Source organism: Neodiprion lecontei, chromosome 5 (genome assembly GCF_021901455.1).
Source record: "Neodiprion lecontei isolate iyNeoLeco1 chromosome 5, iyNeoLeco1.1, whole genome shotgun sequence".
NCBI classification, from domain to species: Eukaryota; Metazoa; Arthropoda; class Insecta; order Hymenoptera; family Diprionidae; genus Neodiprion; species Neodiprion lecontei.
In genome coordinates this window covers 6,123,198-6,148,068 of record NC_060264.1, presented here as the reverse complement: position 1 = coordinate 6,148,068, position 24,871 = coordinate 6,123,198, and the positions used below count along the sequence as shown (strand labels likewise).

Sequence of the window (24,871 nt, the reverse complement as noted above, 5' to 3'; positions counted from 1 at the left end):
TAGCAGAAGATCGTAACTTACCAGTACACGCGAACTTTTGCTCTTAATTAAACTGTTTTCTTAAACCGTTACTCGATTTCAACGTTTCTGATCACATTACCATGTTTCAAGCCTGGATACGATCACAAAAAAATATCCATCCTTTTGCCTTTTTCAACAGCAAAAGGTCGTAAGGTGACGCTTACGAACTCGTACCGTTAGACATGCGATATATAACGTAAAATTTATCGACGTACAGTGAGTTCAACGATGGATACCATACTGTTTCACGATTATTATTTTTTGCAATTATCAAAGTCACGAGGAGAGTTTCTTTATGGCCGAAGATAAATTGATAGAGACAGCGAAGAGTAGGAGAAAGGGAAGAGGGTCGGGCGTCATAATTCACAGCGATATCGATCTATTATACCGATATACATATATACACACATATATATATATAACGACATTGCGGCCCTAAGCGGAAGACGAGTTATTTTAGATTATGCCGATTGAGCTGAGATTAATCGAGTTGTGGGTGCCTGTATATCTCAAGACAATGTTCTACTTCCCTGAGGTTTACATAACTTTCGTATCGTAAAACCCCTTTCGTATCATTTCGCCGAAATCTAGAGAGAAGTAATTTGATGTACAGATACATCATATTACAAAGTATGAAGCTAAGAGAGTAAAGATTAGGAATGCGTCAAACAAGACTGAAACGCGAATTTCCTACATCTTTTTATTTTGTAAATATCCCAGACAATTTATTACCGGCATGAGGTTTATTCAAATACTCCTCATTTGTAATTTACATTTTCTGTTATATTTTATGGGTATTTTTTTTTATTTTATTTTTTATTGTTCCCCACAAAAGGGCGTGTATACATTTTTTCTTAATATTTAATTTAAAAACAAGTCTGCGGAACGATTGGTAACTAAAAAAAAAAAAAAAATATACGCCGTTTTGGCATTAGCACCGCGATATAATGAATTTATTAATGCTCCGATTCCTGTTTTACTGGCAAGAAGTTGATATCGTTTCAGGAATGTTTGCGTAAGCTCTTAGAATGGCTCTTTGAATACTCTAAATACTCAGTTGAGTCGAAGAAATTTTATCCAAACGAAGTAAAATTTTCCTTAATTAAATTGTGAATATTTTCATGGGGGTTAAAACGGTCTTAATTATTCGATTGTTCTTTAAATACGATATTTACTTTTTCTTAGCGACGACAAATAGAATCAAACTACCCTCATATTGATCTTAGTAGGAAAAAATAAAAGATTACTTTTCTATACAGCGTGAAATTTCCTATAAGATTCTGCAATGAGATAGTTTCCACGTCAAGCCGTTTACGAGAAAATAAAAATTCGAAAATTTTCCGATACTTCTTTACATGTTAATTAAACGGTAAATGGAAACCTAAAATAGGCACCTCAAAATATCAATATCAAGAGCTCATATTTGGCTGAAGTATTCCGTTTGATATGCTCTACCAAAATTTTGATGCGCGTTTGAAAAAAAAAAGTATGTTTTTTTTTCTGGCACACCCCGATACATATGTTATTTGAACCAAATAAATTATTGATCTGGGAACAAACAAACTGATTCGTTTGCAGAGTAAAAAATTCGCGGAAGCAGTCTTTCGATACTACCGTCAGTTGTTATAAATGTAGGCAAAAGATCTGTGCACACTGCACTAACAAGCTGATCCGCGAACAAGCTTGATTTACAATTCCCTTGTCAAATTACGCACGCCCCCTTGGTTCCATCTTTATTTACAAAGGGCATAAATCGCCGGTATGAATAAATTGCTCTGAATTCCCGAAAGGTAGCTGAGATCAGACAGCGAGTGCCTCATCTTTTACATCATGCGTACGTGCGGATTTTTTATTTCGATGAAAATTTGTTTCGTTCGTTTTTTTGCTAATTTAGTGGTTCTTTGTTGTTTTTTTTCTATTTCTTCTTCTTCTTTTTCTTTCTTTATCCGGGCGTACCTTCGCACCCTCCGCGGGAGGCGGAAGTAGGTAGCAATTATTCATTATTCTCAATTTTTCTTAATTTTTGACTAATTTTCGGCCCCCGTGAATGCAATAACGATGATAAAATACTGCTCGCAAGCAGCAACGCACCCGTAAAAATTCGTACATTTTAAACGAACGAATATTACAAACATCATATAATCCGTATACCCGATGATAATATTTCTCTGCAGACAAATTTTGTAAAGAATGCAAAAAAAAATATTTTGGGAGGTTATTGGATTAAAAGTTCATTGAAGTCGGTGTTTAATGCATTCGTCAACGATGAAAAAAATTTATGGCACTTTTTTCCCGATGAAGGAAATTCAGATAACTGACGTGTGCGTTCATTACGGATCATTTCAGGGAATTTGTTGATTAGATTTAAGGAAAATCTCGCAGAAAATTTTGAATTAAGATAAAATAAATTTCCAAATATAATTACGGTTAAAACAGGTTCGAAGAATATACCAAAGTTTTTATGAGAGAAAACAAAAATACATACTTATTTATCAACATTTGTCAAAATAAATAGGCAAAAGTTCATTTTGTATTATAAATGTTTGTAGCTATTTCAGAGATTTTTTTTACCCGCAATATTTATACAAAACTCCGATAGCTGTACGTAGATATTATAATTAAGTTCCTGCGATAAATTTTCCTTTTATTAAAATAAATTCAATGAAGAATCTACTCCGGTCAATGAATTTTTGAACATATTCAAAATACTACTATTAACTGCTTCTTTACTTTTTCTTTTTTTTCTTTTCAACAAATAATTCATCCCACGTTGCGCACGTAAGTTAAATGTTCTCCTTTGCAACTAATCTCGATTCACGATTGCAGCTGGTGCTGACACCGGTGGCGAAATGGTTTTACTAGGTTGATTTTAAAGCGAATAGACGGGCTCGCTTTTACCGATCGGGATGCGCGAGTTCTTCATAGATCAATGATTTCAAATTGAAAAAGCTCACGAAACAACTCACCAACGCTATTTTACCTGCTATCATTTCCCACAGCAAACGATAGTCAAATTGTAAAACTAAAAAATTGTTGCCAGAAAAGACTTTCACGACTTTTAAATCATTCCGAGACAGACGTGAAAAAAAAGGAGAAGGAGGGCAAATTCTTTTTTTATATAATTCCAATTGTACATTGAAAGCGATGATTCAATGATTGCAAAAGAACTGTATAATATAACGAACGAATCAAAAACTTGCCCTAGGAGCATCGATCCGTAATATATTTATTATGTATATAAAACTGTGTAAATTAATAATTGGCGACAAGGTCGCCTAGTGCGAAAATATTAACGCAAATCAGTTCCGAAGCCCTAAATTACCCCTTATGATAATACACAAGTTGCCCAACAAGTACAATATTAGGGTCGTCCTTATTTTGGATTTCTTTGAAATTTTACCGGGACGCATCTGAAATTGGTTCGAAATAAATAAATAGAAAACTCCTCAGAATCATGAGTCTCTATTCTTATCTCTGTAATCAAATATACTATTTAATAAAAATATCGACATCGTCAATGGAGAATTTAATATCAATTGTCCACTGACACCAAACTCACAAGAGTCAAATTTTAGTCGGGTAAAGCTGATATAGAATAATTTACGGACGATACTGATATTTTTATTGAATATTGGAATCAACGCTCACTGACTTTTTGCAAAAATAGATTTTATTACAAACGATCGGTTCTGCGAGAAAATACATACAGGAGCTTATTTTTAATAGAACCCGTGTATTTTAAGTGGCAAACTTCACAGCCTTTGCGTTGTGATTTACGGTCGGGACGGAAATCTGTGCTGTGAATAAGATTTTTATTTACCAATCTGGAAACGATTTGGTATACGGCCAAGTAAAAATTCGGAAAAAAAACAATGCGAAAAAAATCAATTTGAACACATCGGCGACGTTCAATTATAGTGCAGTCGATTCAGGTCGCCTGCATCGAGTGTTTCCTCGATCAGGAAAACTGATCTACGAATTCTACTAAATATTTACGGAAATTTCTAAACAAAAGTGTAGGGTTTGGGCCGATTCATAGTTTCTGAAATTGCATTTCGTAACAATTCGCAGTTTTTCGTAGATTATGATGTTTAAGATAATGAGCGCGGAAAATTTCTACAAATTATTACAAAATCTAATTGTTAGAAACTGTTCTATTTATCAACGGTTACAGTTTTTCCGAACATTTTCATATTTCTATATATTCAGCGCGTCGTAGTTTTGATCTGCTTAATCAAAGGTAGTTTCTCACAAATTTTCTGTTTTATTTTCTCAAAATGTACGCGCAACTATTTCTCATGATTTCAATTGTAGATCTTTTTTTTTCTACGCAAGGCTTACACGTTTTACGGAAGTTGTATACACATTTTCCTCAATTTCCGTTAAGCGTCGTTAATTTTCATAGATATTCACGAAGCGTCGTAGTTTTTTATAAATAAAAAAAAAAAAAAAAAAAAAAAAAACTACGATTCATCCCTTTTCCCAGTTTGTCATAGAAATCATTTTCACCAGGGCAGTCAGACACACACACACACGTGATAATTGCGAAGGGCGATAATTGGGAAGCTGGAAGGCCTCCTGGACGGCCAATAAAAGGTTGTCAAAGGGCCGCGGCGCGGCTCTGTCAAAGCGGTCAAAGCACAGACTGCACCCCTGGCGTGGGGTGGTGGTACTTGTAAGAAGCGAAGGGGCGTCAGTTCTCGGTTCGGCCTCAGCTCAGCCGGGCTGCGCGTTTCCATAGTTTCGATTCCTTCGCGTCGCGTCTGCTTCTGTTTCTGCTTTCGCACCCCCGAAAAAAGCCCCGCTTGACCCTGCGGAGCAGAATTGAGAAGGGCAAAGTTGGTTCGCCCCTTTCCTCGGGAACGCAAATTTCTCGGTGTCGTTCACGATCGCGAATAAAAACCTCGAGCGTGAGACTTTCGGAAATTGAATATCGTCGAACAAAGGCGGACCTGGCGCTGCTGCTGCGGTAGATGATTCGACGTAAATATTGCGCGGCTTGTCGGCTGGTGAGTGACCCAAATCAAGGTGCGCATGCTCTCCGCGCTTCTCTGGGGTGCGTTGTGTAGAAGAAGAAGAGACGTGGGTGGATGAATGGACGGACGGACGTTACTTGCGGGGTGTAGTGCACGGAAACCACGAAAAGCATCCAGACTTCGCCTTTTTTCTCTTCCCCGTTTCAATTTCGGCACTCGCGCCGCGAAATCTTCCAGGAGTTTGTTCCTGATTCGGAAGCCACTTGTTCGGTAGCTTCGTTTATACATCCTTTTACGCACTATCGCCGCTCCGACTCTCGTACACGCGCGGAAATCAATATCAGCTGTCCTTGCTTTGTTCCCTGTTGCATGCGGAGTCCGACCCGTTGTTGCTGCTGCTACTTACATGGGTATTTCTCATTCTGATGTTCTCATGCTTTGTAATTAAATTAACGCGTCGTAAATTCGCGAATACTGATATTTATGCACACGTATGTACCTCGGAGGCGATTGCTAGCTTGAGTCGGGGTGGGGTTGAAATTCCAAAATTGCAAAGTTCCGAAAGCGTAAAATAACGAATTTTTTCACGACGAAAGTTAAAGTACAGAAATGGAACTTGGACGAAAGATCGAAGTGCGAAATTCCGAAAGGACAAAATGTCGAAAAGGCGACGGGTCGAAGTTCCGAATGATCGAAGATGTTCAGTTCCATGAATTTCACAACTTTGATCTTTCTTTGTTTTGGATTTTCAATATTTTTACACGTTGAGTAAACTACGCTGACCAAGTATATTTAATTTTTCGCAATTTTGCTCCAACGGAACTTTACTTTTCGATAATTGAGAGTGCAGTCGTCGAATGCATACGTTACAGGATTAAGGGCAGTGATAGTTATATACATAGTAGGGATCGGGGAGAGTTTTTCCAACTTCTGCCCTACATATATACACATATATAAGTATATATATAATAAATACGCGTGAAAGAAATTCTAGATATTCGGTATAGTTGAAACGAGACTTGGGCATTCTAATTCTAGTAACGTATGGACATTCTCAGGAGTTCTCCGAAGTTAAATCTGGCTTCTCCATATCACGTTGTAGAGACCAAAGATCTACACCGAATGCACGATATTGTCTTATACGCCGCGTCTGTATGCCATAAGTACACAACTTTCACCTCCGCTATTTGGTTTTAAAAATTCGTACACTAAGAGATTATTTCTAACGATAAGCTCCGCATAGTAAGTAAAAGTACATATGAACGCCTGTAACACTTGACAACTTCGTGATTGCTTATTCTCGAATATACGAAATTATTATACCTATACGAAAATATGTCGAGCGGAATTTTTCAACAAGTTATACATACAAATATTTAGAATAAAAATTGCGAACGGAATTAACAAGTATGAATAATTCCACGTTGCACGCCTTCGGCAGTGTTCCCATTCTGGCGGTATGTATAATACCTACATAACTATATATTATTACACATATTTACATGTAGCACAGGGTGTGTATCAGGTTTCCGGAGTCGTAACGCGACACCAGAAACTGATCCACCTGGTCTTTTGTCGAGGAAACGGTATACTAGAAATAACATGCAACTGTGCAGCGCCTGCCTGCACAAAGTGCAGAAACATCGCTGCGAGCATCGAAAAATTATACACGCGTATAATAACTTACAGATTGCATGTGCAACGGCTCGCAGGTGTCGCACGAAAGTTTCGCAGCAATCAGTTCGAACGAGTCTCGAATTGAAATTAGTCAAAATTAATATTCCCCTCATCGTCGCGGGCGCTTTATTTATCGCAGCCGCGTAATAACAGTAATTGTACGATGTTACGGTAGACGACTAACTGCAGGTGTACTCGTATGTGCCACGCATGATGTGCAGGCATACGTCTCACGATCGTGAAATTCAATGCCCTCGGCAGCAGTAGCTTAAGTAATTTAATATAGCAGGATTAGGTGTAATACGATTGAGAATGCTTGTAGAAGGCGGTCGCGGTAACACGGATGAAAACTATTCTCTTCGATTCGGTATTTGTATAGGTATAATAACGGCAAAGTGCAACGTGCAATAGCGTTGAATTTAGTAACGTTATTCCGAACGATGTTATTTGACGAATGTTTAACCGTCTGAAATTCAGTAAACCGTATAACGAGGCAAGACACGCTAGTATTTTATAAATTTAGCTCGTTTCGTCGTTATAAAATTCAAAAAGTGTAATTTTTTTTTTGTCCAATCTTTCGTTAATCGACAATTGCGTTACTAACTTGACCCCTCGTAATATCCACGCGATGCGGGGTTAGTGCAGGAAAGTCGTTGAATTGGCTGCTATTAGATCTCGGGGACGATCGCGAATTCATATCTACGCGGTTATTCTTTGCTGTTACAGGGAATAATTCTATCGTCTTTTCATTTATTTATTATTACTGAGTGTTGTCGTAATAAAATTTACTTATACGGAACCTGATTTAGACGACGAATGCTTACTTCTTCGTGGGTTACAGCTTGGTGATCTATTCGTTTGATGCAGGACGAAACCTTCATGAATTGCTGCCCCTTCATGTGAGTATAAACCATAATCAGTCAACGAGTATTTGTAACGCTGTTGCATGTTTTATTCGTTCCTTCAAGTCTCATTTACCCGAATACAAGAAACAGCTGTGTTTGTATTTCCATAAAACCAAGCCTGCAACATGGTACAATTTTTGTATTCAATCGATTTGAACAAATGTATTTTCAATTTACGAAGATTTTCGCATTCCTAATCGTGCTTACCACAATATCACCCTAATATTACTGATTATTAACGAACGATCATCTGGAAATATAAACGTGATTCGCCAGGCTAAAGGAGTCCGTAGAACAGAGGAGAAGATTGAATTGTAATGATTTAGGTTTCGAAATAATCGTTATTTGATAATTCCAGAAATGTCTGAAATGCAGTAAACCGTAATAGGACGAAACGTATTCATATTTTGAAAACTTGACTACTTGAAAATCACTATTAACTTGCGAAATATTTATTTCTCCCCCCCCAATGTTTCGTTGCGTTGACTTTACTAACTTCAGTCTCATGATTATATACGGTATACGGTATAGTCAATGATCACGTTCGCACTTGAGAAGCAAAAAATATGCATTCGGATGATTGACAATGAGGCATGAGTGAGTAATATATATAATAATAAGGTCCAGACACGTGCAGCAATTGCGTATTCTTCATCCATGCAGGGAAATCGGCCCGACCTTTTTAGTTCACAGCTTATTGTTAGCCGGAACGAGAATGCTGGTATGTAGATACGGAGCTGCTTTTAAACCTGCATTTCCAAATAGATAGTGCATACATACATACGTACCACAAATGCACTTCACCTGACGATGCCGAGAACAAAGGTTTGCGTGAAGAAATCGGAGCTAAACCGACGCGGAGATGCTTGCTGAAGGCTTGTCGAAATATCGGTCTCTCTCCTTATTTTACCCCATGATATCTCGAGTTCAGCGGTAATGGCAAATTCGAACGAGGACGAAGTTAGTAACGTTCCCGTAAAGATCTAAGTTTTTTTTTTAAGTCGTTATTTCGCACCTCTAGAACTGTGTAAAATCTAATAAACCACGACAAAGACAAAAATCTTTTGAAAAATCAACTGGTTGAAAATCATTCTTAAATTGCTCAGCAATGATTTTACCCGCAATGTTTCGTTAGGTTGCCAACTTCAGTTTCGTAAATTTGAAAATCCCGAAACAAACGAGTGTGAAAACACGTGATTCGGTTGTTTCTGAAATTCTTCTCCCGTGAAAAACAAGTGCCGGTGCTGCGCATCTTCAACTACGCATCTCTCCCTACGAATTGCCGGTGTACATACAGACATTTTGTACATATATTTAGCACACGCACAAGGCACACCTGCGCGACTTACCCTCGGTTGCTCACAGTTGCTCAGACGCAGCCACCTTTTGCCGGTGCAGCGGGAGCTGGGAGTAAAACTCCGAGAGTCAAACACAAGCACACGGCTTACACGGAGCCGCAATGGCGGGCGGCCGGGATGGAATCGCATCGGTGCTCCTTTTCTTAGCTTAGCTCAGGCTTAGGCTGCTGGTCGGCGGCGCGGCGGACGATGCGTCGAGGTGATAGGAAACGTAGGAAACACACACCGGCAACCGGGTGCGCCTGGTGTGCGCCGACGAATACTAGTTCGTGCCGAATGTCAACGGCACCACACGGACGAACATGGAAACGGCACAGCTGTGAAGTCGCGCACACAGCTGCACGCGTAACAACCATAAGCATGTAACAACGAACCAACAACGTATGGGTGAAGTGCAGTGCCGCGAGCCGAGAGCCGAGTGTTGCTGCCTTGCTGCCGCGATGCAACGTAGCTTCGACTCGGCCGTGTTTTGTTTAGAAAAATTAAAAGCTTCGTCGCTTGGCTCCGGTAGCTCGGGCTGCTGCCTATATATAAATGTTGTACTTCCTTACTTACCTTCGTTGATTGATTACTTTACGATCGAACACGCGTGCTGTGCATTTATATACGCTTCACGTCGCAGGCTAATGTCACTCGAGTGATAATATCAGTTTGTTTGTTTTTTTTCAACACGGAGATAGAATTGGTGGACGGATAGAAGATGGACAGTATAGATACGTCGGTAAACAGTAATGAACGGACGAGCGTCTCGACGTGAAAATTGCCGAAACACAGGTTGAGAAATGACGATAGAAGGAGATAAATATTATATTGTCATACCGATTGCAGTGTGTTAGCAGGGGAAGGTTATTGTCGCTACTATATTTCCGATTTTCATTGTCGATAACATTGCAGCTGCGAAACAATTGAAATTAGATTTATTTATTTTTTAACTTTCTTTTAAACGTTCTTAAATCGTTGAATAATTATTCACGATTAAACCTGGACTCTAAACAACAAAGGAATTTCAAACAATCACACGTCTCTTATATTTTTTTCTTTGTTCCTTACATTTGAATTGAAAAACATAGTCGAATACCAGCATTCTTGGTCAGTGAGCGTTTAATCCTAAAGCTGCTTGGAGCTTTGCTCCGATATGGAAGCTTTACGGCTCGCCATTCAGTAAGTTTTATTTTCAATTAAAAATTTCGACATTTTTCTTGCAACTCCGATGATGTCATATTTTTCTTCACTTCCTTATTTTCTGTGAAAAAGGAAACGATTCCCTGAAATATCGACGCAAAACTTTTCCCTGACCTACTCAATGAGTCAGACATTGATTGCGGGGAAAAGAATACTCGGAGCTAAAAGAAAAACTCGTCACCTAATTTTCATTCCTCGATTGAAAACTGTTAAAATTCAGGATAGTACCAAGGTGCAAGAAAGTTGTTTTTTTACTCAATTTCTAACGTTCCAGGACGCGGCTAGGGGAGCGAATGGTCAGCATGAGCTCGATGCTCGTGGAAACAGTCAGCATTAATTACGAAGATTTTAACGAAAGTTTTTTAACATGTGGAACTTGTCTCTGCGTGTACGACGGCAGTGAACACACACCAAAATTACTACCATGTTCGCATACGGTTGGTAATCGTTGTATAAATGTATTATGTACAAATTTCTTAATCTGTTTGATTTTTTTTTAACCGAATCACACCTCTCGTATTTCCTCACAGGTTTGTCTCCATTGTCTGACAAGGATCGCTGCGTCACAAACCCGAGAAGCTGGAGCATTTCGATGTCCTATTTGTCGAGAACTGATCACTATTCCTCGAGGTGGAGTGCCGGCATTACCACCAAGTTTTTTGGTTAATCAGTTGCTCGATCTCATGTCCAGGCAGAGGCGCGAGGTATATTTTCATTACTCGTCATCCCGGGACACAAGATGATTACTTGTCCATTCCTCCCAAATATTCTGAAACATTGAAATATAAAATCATTATAGTCTTCTAGAATCTATCAAAAATATCGAGTACCGCTTGTAAAAATTTACTTCAATTTGAATTTAAAAGCCATTTGCTACCTATTTTGTGAGATTTTTAGTGCAATTGAAGTAAATCTTTGGTAATTAAATTTAATCTTACTTGTAAAGATGCAAAGTAATGAATTTATTATCATGACATTACGCAACTGGATAACTCAAGAAACGCGGTTTTACGAAATGTTACAGGTCATCCCTAAATGTTCGGTCCACATAAATCAAGAACTTCTATTCTGCGAGACCTGTGATACTGTATTTTGCACAGTCTGCACTGGCGGCAGCCATGCTGGCACTTCACCCGGATGCACGGAACACACTATTATTCCTTTTAGTATCGCCATTAAACGTATGTCAGAAATACTGCTCTACAAAGCGAACGAGTGTATATCCAAGGTGTGGATACATTTTTCATTTTTTACTTCTTGAATCTGCAATCTTCATTTTAACTCTACTTCTTGTACAATTTATAGTTAACTCAGGCACAAGACTCGGTCGGCGCCGAGCTCCGACGCCTAGATACTGCCACAGAGAGATGCTTGAATGCTGTCGACACAGAGTTTGCGGAAATAATTGCGCGAGTGGAAAGGAGGAAAGTGGAGCTCCGAGCAGCGGTTACTGCAGCGGCAAAAGACAAGAAGCATGTTCTTGAAGAACAGCATGCACTGATTGAAGCAGAAAAGAACAAAGTTGAACGAGAGTGCGAAGGTCTTCAGTACCAGGTATAAAGCTGTAACTCTGTATGTGGTGTGAACATTTGATTAGATTAAGTAAAATATACATTGTTTTTAAGGTCGAAGTCCGAAACATTACTCAAAGAATTGGGAGCTTGTCAGATCAATTGGATGCAGCCGTAGCTCTTAGTGAACCGAGAGAAAATGCGTTCATCACAGCAGAATTTTTACACAACGAAGCACATGCGGAAATAGAAGCTGTGCTTAGTACTTTTGGACGAGTACGTTCAAGCACAACACTACCAGGTAAATTATAGAATTATACGAAAAACGGTTGCGAGCATAATTTACAATGAGAAATTGGAACTGGCATGCTAATTTTATTGCTACCGCAGGTCTGTGTAGAGCAAGACTGAAAGAACCTGCAGTTGCTAAGCTGCAGTCAATAGTTGTGATAGAAACAGTCGATTATCACGGACACCCCAGGAATGCAGGTGGTGATCCGATCAGTGCGGAATTGACATTAGCGGAAACAATTCAATCGACAAATTCAACACTTTCCATTGAAACAGAGATTAAAGACTTGGAGGATGGAACATATGAAGTATTGTTTCGACCACCCAGTGCGAGTCGTTACATTTTGAAAGTGTCTGTTTTCGAACGACCTATAAAAGATCATCCTCTTTATTTTGATGTAACTGAGCACAATGAACCTGTTAAAATGTATGGAAAACGAGGTCACGGAAAAGACGATTTTCACCAACCAGTTGCTGTAGCGGTTGATGACGATGGAACAATCTATGTTGTAGACACTGGAAATTGTCGGATTACAGTAAACACCTCATGATTTTACGATTCAACTTGTTCTTTACCAACGAGCAAATTTTCGTTTCGTTAAGCAAATTAATAATAATTTAGTCAGTAAAGCCACAAGCTGTAATATTAACTCTATGATATTACAAGGTAAGGTCCTCACAGTGTTTATTGCATTTATCAGGTTTTGAACCACGATCTGGAATTCCAAAGGCACATTACTAATGAAGGATTGGAAGGACGTAGTTGTACGGGAATCGCAATTTCCGAGCAAGGACTTGTAGTGATAAACTGGAGAACCCGCACAGTTACAGAAATGACTTCGTTTGGAGATATGATACGATTCTTTTCGTACAACGGATTCCAGGTGAGCATTAAACGTTATAAGGTTGCGCCACTTTCTCTGGCATGTGAAAGAATACGAGATTCATTTGAAAATACATATAGATTATATGCTAACGATTATAAAATATTCTCAAACTATCCATTGTATGAAATGTTCTAGGAACCTATAGATGTTGCTGTGGACAGAAGTTATGGCCACGTACTAGTAGCCGACAATGGCCAGAGTTGTGTATTCGTCTTTGATTGTGATGGAAAGATGTTATTTCAAGTGAGTTTTCCATTCAATTAATAACATTACGAAATGCATGAAGAAAATGTATGTATGTAATATATACATGTATCATAAAATTATTGAATATTCGACAGGTGGGTAAACGGAATACATTTAAATTGATAAGTTCAGTGACTGTCGGACCAGCTGGTGAAATATTAGTCGCCGATTCGCGTATTCAAGTATTCTCCGCCAAGGGAGATTTCTCAGAAGAAATCTACGCTGAAGGTAAAGGTAAGTCCATCAATCTTAGTCCAAGTATAATGGAAGAAATAGAATATTTAACAGAATACCTAACTTGCAAATTCCTTAAGCACTGGTCAGCAAAAATACTCTCCAAGGGTAGAGCCAATTGAATAAGACACGAACTAGATCATGGAATTGATCTGAGATGTAAATAACAAATCTCTGCAAAATTCTTACAGGGAAAGGAAGATATGGAAGCATTGCAGTAGATACGGATGGCAAGATTGTTGGGTCTCGATGTGACAAGGGTCGCAGTGTAATTCACGTGCTAAAACTTGGAGGCGGTACACTGCTAACTGAAATCGATTCTCACAGTTCAAAACTACGACGTCCTTCAGGTATCGCGATACTGCCTAATCACCATTTAGTCGTCGTCGACCTCGGAAACGATTGTGTAAAGAAATATCGGTATTGGTAAATGCCATTACACGAAACCGAAACTAATTCTCTCGCACGATGCGATAAGATTGCGTCAAAACTCCTACGAATCCATTAGAATCTAAGATGGTGAGTGTTTGCAGGATAATGTTACATATGCATTTAGAAAAATGCATAAGATTACTAGATTTTATTCTACTTTCAAAGCCCTGTGTCAATAATTTGATTCAGCAATCAATTTTCTGTGTATATGGGAATTGAATACACAAAATGCTTAACCTATATTTATCTCGTCGGAGCTTCGTATCTTGACTCCCTAACTTTCTAGGCTTAATGTTACGCACAAGTGCTACAAATGCTACGTGATGTTTGCCTAAAACTCAACATTGCTCTGGAGATATTCTCAAAATACTTCTAAACAATCTTAGAATAATTTACGCTTTTTTTCATAGTAATTTGCGAATCCGCACGAATTTATTAATTCAACTGCCAAAGTAATAATGAAATCAATGAACTGTAACAATAGGTAACATACAGTGCCTATTCAAACATAAACCTTATAAAATCACTCAATGACTTGTGTGATTGAAATCGTATTTGTTTGATGTTACAATACGTTAATTTCCAAGCAAACATTGTCCATCGTCACTGATGGATTTTGCCAACATGTGAACAATCGTGCAACACTTTTCTGTGAATCTCTACAATTATTATTTATTATTTTCAGTGTTCATGAGCGAAATGTTACAGTTCTATGTACAGCTCTGCTGAGAATATCGCTTTCTAATAATTATAGCTTTGTATTCAGAAGTAATTTGCACAACGATCAGGGGTTTAAACAGGATTCATTCAGTTATCCGATGTTAGTGCCTTACGAATATTAAGTAACCTTACTACCCCTGATAGCCACTAACGATTCAACAAATACGGTCTTTTCTAGATTATTTTTGCGTGTCAAAATCTTGACTAATTGATAGATCAAGGAAATAAACTTGTCCATGACCCAAACAGAGTGATACATTAGTGTAAAGTAACATGATATATGACATATAATTATATATACAAATATATAATTTTTTTCTAAATGAAACTATAGCTTTAAATTTGATTAAATTAGAAAAACTGATTTTACGACCGTAACGATGTCTAATACATACTTTTGGATGTAACAAAAAAGTTATTCTCTCGATTTAGAGATTGTATGTAGTTTCACTCCTGTCCGTGCAACAGGAGATTACGAAAGCAATTACCTATCTATCATTGTAGTTGAAATTAACTGTATATAAAACTGGATTGTAAAACGAAAATGTTACTGAAAACCACTGTGTTTCGTGTAAAAGAAAGGAAGTTTGACAAATAACATTCGCCAGAAAGAATTAATTTTGGTTCTTTTGTCTGTTGATATGAAAAAATTGTTGTAAAGTAAAAAAATTGTTATTTGTATGAGAATTATGTATAAAATGTATATATATTTTTTCAGTATTAGGAAATAGAAAGTGGCTGTTTATTGTAAACAGATCTATAATCAGAACGAAATGGCTCTTGGTTATAGAAAGAATACTGCTCATTCATTCACCTTTGCGTAAATGATCCAGGATTTAATGTAAATTTGCGTGAATATTTCTATCTCTACAATTCACAGGCGAATGAAAATTGTTTTACTCTTTACTGATTATCATAAGCGATGGTAAAAATGCATTTAATAGCATTTGAAACATTCGTGTTGAACATCTTTTTTTTGTTAAAATTGACTGCAAAGAACTTGTTTAATGTTTTCTCGTCTTGAGTAATTTGCCACTATTATTTCATATCATTATTTTTCGAATCCATTGGCATTTGATTAAACACGTTACTCATATATTAGACAGAACAAAAAATTGCATTTAAATACACGCATTTTAACTTTGTTTACTACTCGCAATGCAATGATAACCGAAAAAGCAAAAATTTTAGTTTCTGTTCATGCCACGTGAACTAAATAAAATGTTGAAGTAATTTACGTGTGAATTGAAGTAAAATGGTGGTTAACTAATATTTAAGTTAACTAACTATAAGTCACGTGGCATTTTAGTAAACTTATTATAAGTAGGAGATGGCAGAGACTCTAGAGTTGAAAAGACTGCTATCCTAAAACCATTTTTCATGGCAGAGTATTACTTAAAAATGGTTATTTATGGGAGAACCGAATTCTTAGTCTTTTTTTCACTTTTTGTCACATTCATTTTATATGCTGAACATTTATATCGTTTTTACACAATTTCTATTTATAATTATTAAATATTACGTTGTATTTTGTAGAATATAAGTATTATTGCCATTATTTCCTATAGCCATAAATCCTACGTAACTTAATCTGTGCGTAGATAGTATTAAAATTTATTATTACAAAATTAATTGTAAGCAGTCTCTTTCGTGTCATTCATTAAAAAATTGTGGGTTCATCATCAAAGTAACAGGTTTGAGCAAACCTGACTGCAAGCTTTTGAATATGATTAACGGAAACGACACAAATTTAGTGGCATACCTGTTCATTACCAATAATCTCAACAACTTGAAGTTCACTTCTTTCACTTCAATGTCCACAAATATACATAACAGTTGAAGATTAAAGCATTGTTAAGTAATAAACTACTCAACTAGATTTTGCAGTGTTAAATATTATACATACTCAACTATACTCATCAATGATATTCTTCGTTCTAGTCATATTCTATAATTAAAAGAAATGAAACAAGATTACATAATTCAATGTAAATCGATGTTACATAAATACTACCTAAAATAAAAAAGTAAAACCAGATCTTACGCTGTACAAAGCTTGTTTGTAAATAAACTTAACGCTTCGTTTTGCGATTACATCATTTAAATTTGATACTATTTTATTTATACCCTGATATCTACACCTTATGATTATCATTACTGAATTCAATAAATTACCGGTAACTTTTCAAACAATAAAAATTTTTAAACCACCACAAAATATTAAATCTGAAACATCCACCCACGTAAGTAGTAGAAAGAAAAAAAGTATCTCAGTTTCGTGGAATTGGAATATTTTATATTATATTGTATACTCTAAAAAAAAAAAGAACGAAATAAAAACATATCGCTTAAATATTTGCTACCATATCTAGGTAAAACGTACGTTTTCTCCAAGGCTCCTAGCGTCATGTTTAAGTAATTTATTATTCTTCGAAATGGTGGTCATTTAGGTGGGCGAAAGGTAAGAAAAAGAGGGGGGATACGGGAGAAGTATAAGAGAGAAAAAAAAAAGAAGAAGAATGTTCGAAATTCCAACTCGTAGGAAGCCGCGTACAACGTAGTATATACATACTTTGGGCACGTTTCGGCACGATGAAACTACGTGTAGGTACTGTACACACAACAGAGTCTAACGAAAGGTCTTGTTTTTTTTGTCTCGCTCTCTCTCTCTCTCTGCCTCCCTCTCGCACGCTACTTATCCTGCTCCTGCGCGGCAGGGTGAGCAGAGTGCCGTCTTTGTTTCCGAAACGCCGGAGGCGAGTTAAACGAGCGACGCCGCGGCGAGCAGTCGAGACTCGAGAGTAGGTACCGAGGTTGTCGCTCAAAAATTTTCTAAGCTCTACGCGTCCTCGTTCGACCGACGGTAAAGCCGCGGTGCGTCCTCGTCGGGCGGATGGTTAGAGGGAGAAGGAGACGACGGTAGTGAATGGAACGCGTCCCAGCGTAGTACGACGCTGTGTCGGGGCGACGGGATCGCCAATGACCGGGCAGGATAGGTGATCACGTGATGCGCGTGTTGAGGCAGCAGAACATTGCAAATGACAAGACGCGTAGCGTAGAGTGTATGTATAATCGGTGCCGTGTCTAAATACGTTGTGTTAAAAGACTTTGAAAGACATAAAGGAGGCGTTAGTTTAATCGTTTATTAATCGTGTGCATAGTGTGTGGTGTGTGCGCGTGTACCTCGCCAGCGGAGGCGAGATTTTTTTAACTATAAAATATATCTACCACCCGGAGAACCGACCGCATCTGTCTACATGACAAAATGTCGGGATCGCAGCGGATGCGAAAATCCTCACCATGCTCAACGTCAAAACAGGGCCCGATGCGGGCCACTTTACCCATGAGTTCTCTCCTCAGACAAAGCAGTAGTTTGAAAAAAAGCAACAGCAACAGCCCGACCGTCTCGCCGACGAACGCGTGGCGGGCTCGCATCTCCCCCGATCAATCCTCCTCCGGGCAGCGAAGCCCTGGCTCTCTTTCCTACAAAGGTACTTTATTTTATCACTATCCGATCCCCCCCTCCGACCCCTCCTCGTATCGCTGTTTAAACAGCTCGCGTCTAACTATCACGGCTATCTATCGAATCCCTCGGATATTTACTATTTCAACCGGATATCATTCTTCCTTCGACGTATGGAAATCGAACGGGCCGATGCATCGCTATGTTACACATGCATAACCACCTCTCACACATCCGCGTCCAACTTCACGTCCCTGCAAGCGAGACTTTTACGCGTGTCTGCGCGCGTACGCGAAGCGGCCGCGTGCCTCTGTGTGCGTATACTATGCGCGTGCACACATGGTACATGTGTACCTAACTATAGTACGAGTCGCAATACTACGGATTCAATTCGTTCGTTCGAATATCCGCTTTACAAGTGACAACAATTCAATTATTTCTCATGGTGTACTCAACTTTCTCCCACACTCGACCGAACCAATTCGTTTCATTTTTCAACGTCTTTCTTTTGTTGATTTTTATTTGTAAAGACACTTCCAAGCTGCTGAATTATTTATATCGTTTTTATCGAGTTCACCTTACTCTGTTACTTGGGCATCGTATGAACTGCAAATAACATCGATGGAAAGCGTGTCGATTTGCTTTTCGAACTGGTTCTAATATTTCTAGGAAAATAACATTTCATGAACTAATCACGTACAGAATAATACATTTTTTGTAGCACAGTCTGATCCTACTCAAAGTTCCGTGTTCAAGTTTTGTTAGATGCAACATCCTACTCACGTGCGGAATAACCTCTGTTTCATTATATTCTCTAACACTTCTAATTTACCTTAGTAAGAATAGCGAATGAAATATTTATAACATCGGTCAAGTTTATACCACTTTTGGCAAAAATACTAAGCGTGGTGCAGGCCGGGATATACTTACTGAGCTCACGGTGGCACTATCACTTATCAAAAGTCTACAAGGCAAGATGCGACATTAAAAACTTGTCCAGGCTCATGAAATTACATTTTGAATACAATTAGTAATTACCGAACAGTGGATTCTATTGCACTCAAATCATATTAAATGTGTACACAGTTTTTAGCATACATTTTTATATGATACCTACCTTACTAAACACTTCCACATTAATATTTTCTGGTATGTACTGCCGGCTGACATCTTAGTAAACCGTGGCAGTCCCCGGTAGTTGAATCTGGTAATTCTAAACTTTTTTGTTGACTTGTAGCGAAGTCAAAAACGTTGAGCGGCAGGTCCAGTGAAGGTTTAAGATGCAGCAGCGGTCAAAATATCAGAAGAACGGCATCCCTCGATACTCTATACCTGAAAGGACAGTGGCCACGCGACGTCTATTACGTTCACGAAACTTTACTTTCGGTGGACAAATCCACTCAGGTAACTGTAATTTTAGCATTTTATCTGTGAAGGAAGAAACAACAACCTCTATCCATTTTTTCTAATTTGAAATAACACGTTTCTTCGTCAGACCGAGGAATGGCCTAATGAGTCGCGAAAGATGTACACCCGGCACGCTGTGGAGCAAACCACAACTGAAGAAAAATTAGAAAAGCTCATCAGGCACCGGTGAGAATAATCTGAAATATATTTATTCTTCAGGTGAAAATTGAAACACTGATTTTCTACACAGTACCGTTTGTCTCTCCTTTGCACATCGTCACGTGATTTTTATTTTGCTTCAGACTACAACGTACCAACAAGGAGGGAACAAGTAGCAGAGAAAGAACGGCTGCCTTCGGACTCATTATGCCTAGCGGGCCTCCCCCTGCCTTGGCTGGGGATCACACAGTCCCGTTGCCAAGCATCGCTTCACAAACATCCTTGTGTAAGTTTGAGTTGATCAATTTTTTAGGACAGTAATGGCTGCTGATTTAAATTTAGAGAACTGCAACAAGTAGTATCTTGATTTAAATTGTAATATTGCTTGATATTGAAAACAATTTGTTGATGTAACCTTGTACTTAATCAGTGTTTGATTTTTCTCAACAGACGGCCAATTCTATTTGAGCTTCAAAGCCAGTCCTATGAATATTCCGTTAAAACCAATGAGGCCTCCAATGCGATCCTCCATTGAAGGACTCAATCAAGAAATTGAAGGGTTGGTGCTCAAATCAGGCGGCAATACCACCGACTCGGACCAAATTGTGGAAGACAAGGTAAATCTTTCTTGAAAGTATTGTAGAATTGATATTCTATCGGGTACTGAAAAATAACAATATGCATTTTATGTACCGATTTCTATGTATTTACTTTCATAACATACGTGTTTCAATGAACTGTAATTTTTCATGTTCAGTGGTTACGATTTCGTGAACAAATCACACCTGAGGGACACCGAGCGCCTTTCCCAGATCCAAGAATTACTAGGAGTGTTAACACGCAGACGCCAGCTGGTGAAATTCACTCCAGCTCTCATTCTTCATGTAAGCATGACAATGACCAATCACTGAAAAACTAATTACTTTTCAATAAGCTCAAATTGAATCAGCACATCTAAATGTTACGCTTTGTAATTGTAAAACAAATCGTTCGTTATTAATTTTAAGAAAAATTTCGAGACCCGTTCACTTCTGTAAAAGCCATCACAATTGTAATTCAATATAACTACGTTAGTCTTTAGAAATTTTCCGACGTCTTTTGATTGATTTTTATTTTGTTTTTTAATTTATATATATACAGAGTATGTTTTGTTTTGTAATGTCGTGTAAAATTAGGGCCATATAAACACAAGTGCCGTCTAACAATAGCGTATACTCGTTACAAAACAGGCCCTTCGTCAAGGAATTCTGAGTCTTCACTGATTCTTGGTATTATGGATGCTTCCCGTTCAGCCAGTGAACTACCAACAGGTTGGCTGCTATACGACACAAACGTCCTTGAATTTCAATCATACCGGTCTCGTTTTTCTTTTTTCTTTTTTTTCTTTTTGTTTTTTTAAACTCTAACTTGCCAACTTTAATCCAACAAGACCATTTATTGGTCGACCAAAGTTTACGTTTTGATACACGTGTTTTGCTAGCATGTGCATGTTGAGAATGCATTTTGTCCGATTGCACTCAAATCGGTTGAATATCCAAAGAAAGCAACAACTTTGTCAGATGTTACATATTGAATATACTTCGGGGCAATTATCACTATCCTAGGATACCTAGATATTAAGAAACCATAACTCCTACTGTGTCAGTTTGCAGTAAATATTATAGCTTGATAATTGATCATATTGTAATGTTGATCAAGGAATAATAATGTTGAAGAATTTTCGAAAAATGATACTACTTTTACGAAACTGATTCAATTTTAAATAATATGTTCACTTGACATATCTCAGTCAACTGAGCAATGAATTTCACTCAGCAATGAATTAAACTAGATATAGAATCATCTTGAAACTCAACATAATCACTAGGCCGTGTAAGTGTTCCTCTATTTTTATGATCTCACCAGCCTCCACATTCCTCCGATCTTATCTTTGTCTTATGTTACCTCATGTGAAACTGTACAAAGCATTGTTATGAGTTCACCATACACTTTAGTAACTGCCTCTATAGCCACAACTACTACTCTCACGAGAATCGCATAAATTCCATTCCGTACTGTTTGTTTATAATATTTTCTACCGAATCGAACCTGAACAAATAGTTGTTTGATATTTTATCTCTAAATATGTGTAATCGTAATGAAGAAATTAAAGGTTTAGTCAAAAAATCATCAATTCAAGTGTCTCATACTCAATTCAGTAGTTAAAGCTACGTAAAGCATGACGTTTGTTGATTGATTTCTTTGTTTGTTCATTTTCATCTATCCATGTGGTTTTTTTTCAGGAATCACAATATGACTCAGTTGTTACAAACTTATTATCTTTGTGTGTAAATTTCTGAATCCGTAGGCGGAAGTCGTGGCTCAACACCAGAACATGATAAAGACAGTCGCCCAGGCACATCACCACACATCAACAAGTTTTTGGCCAGAGAACCTCCAGATGGCTGTGAAAAAGTTAATCTAAAGTTTGAGGAAGTCAGGTAAGATGTAACTCTATACTGAAAATTTAGCAAAGTTGATAACAACTTACATTTATTTCAAAAAGAGCTGTACCAAAAAATAATTTACCGGGCTTCTAGGAGGTTGGAAGAAATATTATTATGAACCGAAAGTAAAAATCTCTTATGTACTAAGCGAAATATCGATGATTAGGAGCGATGTCCGCCTCTTTACAGTTCCGCAGACTTGGAAAAATGGTAAACATGATCGTAGAATGTGATATTTATTTTCATATGCATAGGCGGCCCATGATAGACTTGAGCGAATTAGACAACTTCCCGAAGCCGAGTGTAACATTCCAGTTAAAACCAAGTTTGGGATCAGCGTTCCTGCCGTTACAACAACCGGCGAGCCCTACATTGATCGTCAGTGCATCACCCTCTCCACGTACAACACCTTCCACTCCACCCCCAAATCCGTAGTCCCAAGTCCTCTATTCTTCGGCAAGAAACGCGTAAACCTGGTTGGTTTATACTTTTTAGGGAAATGGAAAGGAAAAAAAAAAAAATATTTGAAAAAAAGTAATACGAGAAATGAAAAAAAATCTCGCGATTAGGATGATGTGTGCTTTGCTGCAAAAGCATACTTGCAACTGCAAAAAGTTACGAGCGGAACAGCCAATTCCCAGTGTAACCCATAATTTTGGGTAATAATGTGATTGTGTAACAATGAAAAGGAACAAGAAAAAAGAAAAAGCTTTATAATTACGTCAATACGAAGTATTTCAAGTAACGAAAGAATGAAATGAAACTAAGCTGCATTAATATTTGAAAAAATAATTTGTGATAAACGAAAACAACGTTTAGGAATAAACATTGTGTTCTACAGGGAAAAAGACTAAAAAAAATTGTGTATTCTAAATTTAGTGTAAAAACGTGCTAAACAACTTTAGTTTTATATACAGGGACAAAATATTCAAAATGATGAAAAAGTATTAAATTTCAATGTGAGAAAAGAAAAAAAAATTATACAAATTCAAGCGTTATCTATATGCTTAGGTAAGCATGTTTACCCGTTTCTAATGTTTTCATAAAGCTTTCACCGGTATGAATAATCGAACCTTGTAGAGATACGATCACAATTTACAATTCCTTTTATCGTTTTGTATTATTACTTGTATGCTAAAATATTCAATAATTACAATTATCCAGGATGCCTTAAAGATCACGCGATGTGGAGGTAAATTGTTATAATTCTTTCATGTTATTATTTTCTTAATGGAAAAACTAGTAGAAAAAAAAAAAATCAAAATTTATCATTTTCAAGTATTTTAAACATGGATCCAGGTCTTGCGCTTGTTAACTTGCCAGTTTTAGTAACAGCAAAGATAGTTTGAACATTGGATAACATCACAATATTCTGCTCTAAACCTAGCAAGCAGTACCTATACTACCATTGTCTTTCTTTCATTAAGTTTCCTAATTTTTATTTATTTTTTTTTCTTTTTCTCTTCTTTCTTCAACTCCCCATATCTTTTAAAATTTTTTTTTTTTTTACCGTTTTACTTATAAGCAATTATTATATATTTGAGTAAAAGATTGTTTAGATAGCTGTACGATTTTTAAGGCACCTTGCATTATGTTAGACTACAATCTGAATATGTACAACCAATAAAAGCATGCAATGACAGATCGATGAATGTATGACGGTGTGAATCCAATACGATATGAGATCGATATGTAGCGATTGCAAATATGACAACTGACAATATGAAGTATTGATTGAGGTAATGATTTATGGTTTTAGAAAGTATGGTATCAGGTAAGCACACAAGTGGATCCTCCAATTGGTATGTTACAGGTGTGTCTGTTTATATACTGGTGTAGATAACATTGACAAGGTGTTGTTATCTAAGAATTATGTGAATGACAGTGTGAGTGTATTATTATATCAGAATGTCATTTAAACTATCCACGAATAACGCACGCAGGCATATTCATCACTCTATAAGTAGGTAAGAAATAGATATCTTGATTATCTATATCAAACGAGCAGTTTCACCTTCAATCTTCAATGAATCGTTCCGTATTATACATGGTCCATGTAATAAGGTGTGTTTCACACTAATTTAAATCCGAATCTTAAAGTGGTTTGTGGCTTGATTTTAATTAAATGTAAAAGAAAAATGGATAAAATTTTTTCACGCTTATTAATATTGATAGGAGATATTTTTGCTGCTATCTTATTGTAAAATAAAATTTACACGAATGGCATCACCACGTGCCGAGTATTTTTCATATCTCGTATAAATGTGTGGTATAATGTAGGTATCGGTAAACATTACGGAAAAATATATACCGTTTTTCTTGAGATAGTTAAACTTTTTACGAACATTATGATGTCATAAACCTGCAATGCGAAACGTTTTTCGTGAGATAGATTAAATTATCTATTAGTATTTTCGGATATAGCTACTATTTGACGAGTTCAATTGATTTCCCTTTGCTTCATAATACACAAAGTTCTTGCAAACAATATACAGTTCTGGTTTGGCAAAATGAAACTTATTATTGGAAAAATATAATCACGGATTTCACGAAAAGCAGGCTTTTTTTTCTAAGTAATACAATAATAATACACCGTCTTATACCGCAACGTATCTAACCACGGCATTGAAAAAAAAATAAATAAATAAATAAAATAAAAATAAATGTTAACACACAAGTACCTGGCACACTGGTCTATGCTCTCTTTAAACCAGCCTACTAAGAATTTGATGCCTTAGCGTGCATAGTCGTGTGCTAATTGCACAGAGACTAATAGATACAAAGTCCCACCTTACGAAAGTGGCAAAGGTTGCTCTGATTAAAACAAATTTAATAAACCATAGCTTTGAAAATCTATAAATATTTCCTCTGCATTTAAGAATCGTATGCTAGAATATGAGGACAGGCCACCGTTGA

At 37.2% G+C, this 24,871-nt stretch overlaps 3 protein-coding genes and 1 long non-coding RNA gene across 9 annotated transcripts in view; 2 read left to right on the top strand and 2 right to left on the bottom strand.

The window, feature by feature from the left end:
- Nucleotides 1–9,038, bottom strand: part of LOC107221174 (alkaline phosphatase) — a 244,915-nt gene extending 235,877 nt beyond the window's left edge. The window contains exons 1-2 of the mRNA XM_046742377.1: nt 8,929–9,038; nt 7,499–7,697 (exon numbers count right to left, since the gene is read on the bottom strand). The gene's annotated coding sequence lies outside the window, so the exon portion shown is untranslated. The remainder of the gene's footprint in view (nt 1–7,498; nt 7,698–8,928) is intronic.
- LOC107225449 (tripartite motif-containing protein 2) lies at nt 4,717–16,091 on the top strand. Of its 5 annotated transcripts, none has more exons than XM_015665928.2 (12): nt 4,717–5,030; nt 7,542–7,573; nt 10,394–10,556; nt 10,650–10,823; nt 11,144–11,347; nt 11,425–11,673; nt 11,745–11,931; nt 12,021–12,457; nt 12,623–12,805; nt 12,944–13,051; nt 13,150–13,282; nt 13,480–16,091. In XM_015665928.2, exons 1-12 carry the CDS (start codon nt 4,995–4,997, stop codon nt 13,716–13,718), a joined length of 2,145 nt encoding a protein of 714 aa, XP_015521414.2. In that variant the 5' UTR covers nt 4,717–4,994; the 3' UTR covers nt 13,719–16,091. The 5 variants fall into 5 exon arrangements, with proteins under 5 accessions (XP_015521414.2, XP_046598331.1, XP_046598332.1 ...); XM_046742375.1 differs by having other exon boundaries at nt 4,718–5,030; nt 13,150–13,288; XM_046742376.1 differs by having other exon boundaries at nt 4,718–5,030; nt 7,516–7,573; nt 13,150–13,288.
- LOC124294849 lies at nt 10,547–17,425 on the bottom strand. The gene is made up of 2 exons (XR_006904792.1): nt 17,013–17,425; nt 10,547–10,888 (listed from the first exon to the last, which is right to left on the bottom strand). It is a non-coding gene; the product is annotated as an uncharacterized LOC124294849 (long non-coding RNA).
- A 35-nt stretch (nt 17,426–17,460) lies between these two features.
- Nucleotides 17,461–24,648, top strand: LOC107225459 (protein FAM117B). 2 transcript variants are annotated; one of them, XM_015665943.2, is made up of 9 exons: nt 17,461–17,931; nt 19,141–19,307; nt 19,399–19,496; nt 19,613–19,755; nt 19,920–20,086; nt 20,227–20,353; nt 20,699–20,779; nt 21,817–21,949; nt 22,210–24,648. In XM_015665943.2, exons 1-9 carry the CDS (start codon nt 17,706–17,708, stop codon nt 22,388–22,390), a joined length of 1,323 nt encoding a protein of 440 aa, XP_015521429.1. In that variant the 5' UTR covers nt 17,461–17,705; the 3' UTR covers nt 22,391–24,648. The 2 variants fall into 2 exon arrangements, with proteins under 2 accessions (XP_015521429.1, XP_046598336.1); XM_046742380.1 differs by lacking the exon at nt 20,699–20,779.
- The last annotated feature ends 223 nt before the right edge of the window (nt 24,649–24,871 follow it).

Coding starts and splice junctions, on each gene's coding strand:
- LOC107225449 (XM_046742375.1), top strand. CDS start 4,995: ATGATTCGACGTAAATATTGCGCGGCTTGTCGGCTG. Junction 7,574..10,393: donor ATGAATTGCTGCCCCTTCAT/GTGAGTATAAAC, acceptor CTAACGTTCCAG/GACGCGGCTAGGGGAGCGAA. Junction 13,289..13,479: donor AATCTACGCTGAAGGTAAAG/GTAAGTCCATCA, acceptor AAATTCTTACAG/GGAAAGGAAGATATGGAAGC.
- LOC107225459 (XM_015665943.2), top strand. CDS start 17,706: ATGTCGGGATCGCAGCGGATGCGAAAATCCTCACCATGCTCAACGTCA. Junction 20,087..20,226: donor ACCAAATTGTGGAAGACAAG/GTAAATCTTTCT, acceptor TTTCATGTTCAG/TGGTTACGATTTCGTGAACA. Junction 20,780..21,816: donor AGCCAGTGAACTACCAACAG/GTTGGCTGCTAT, acceptor CTGAATCCGTAG/GCGGAAGTCGTGGCTCAACA.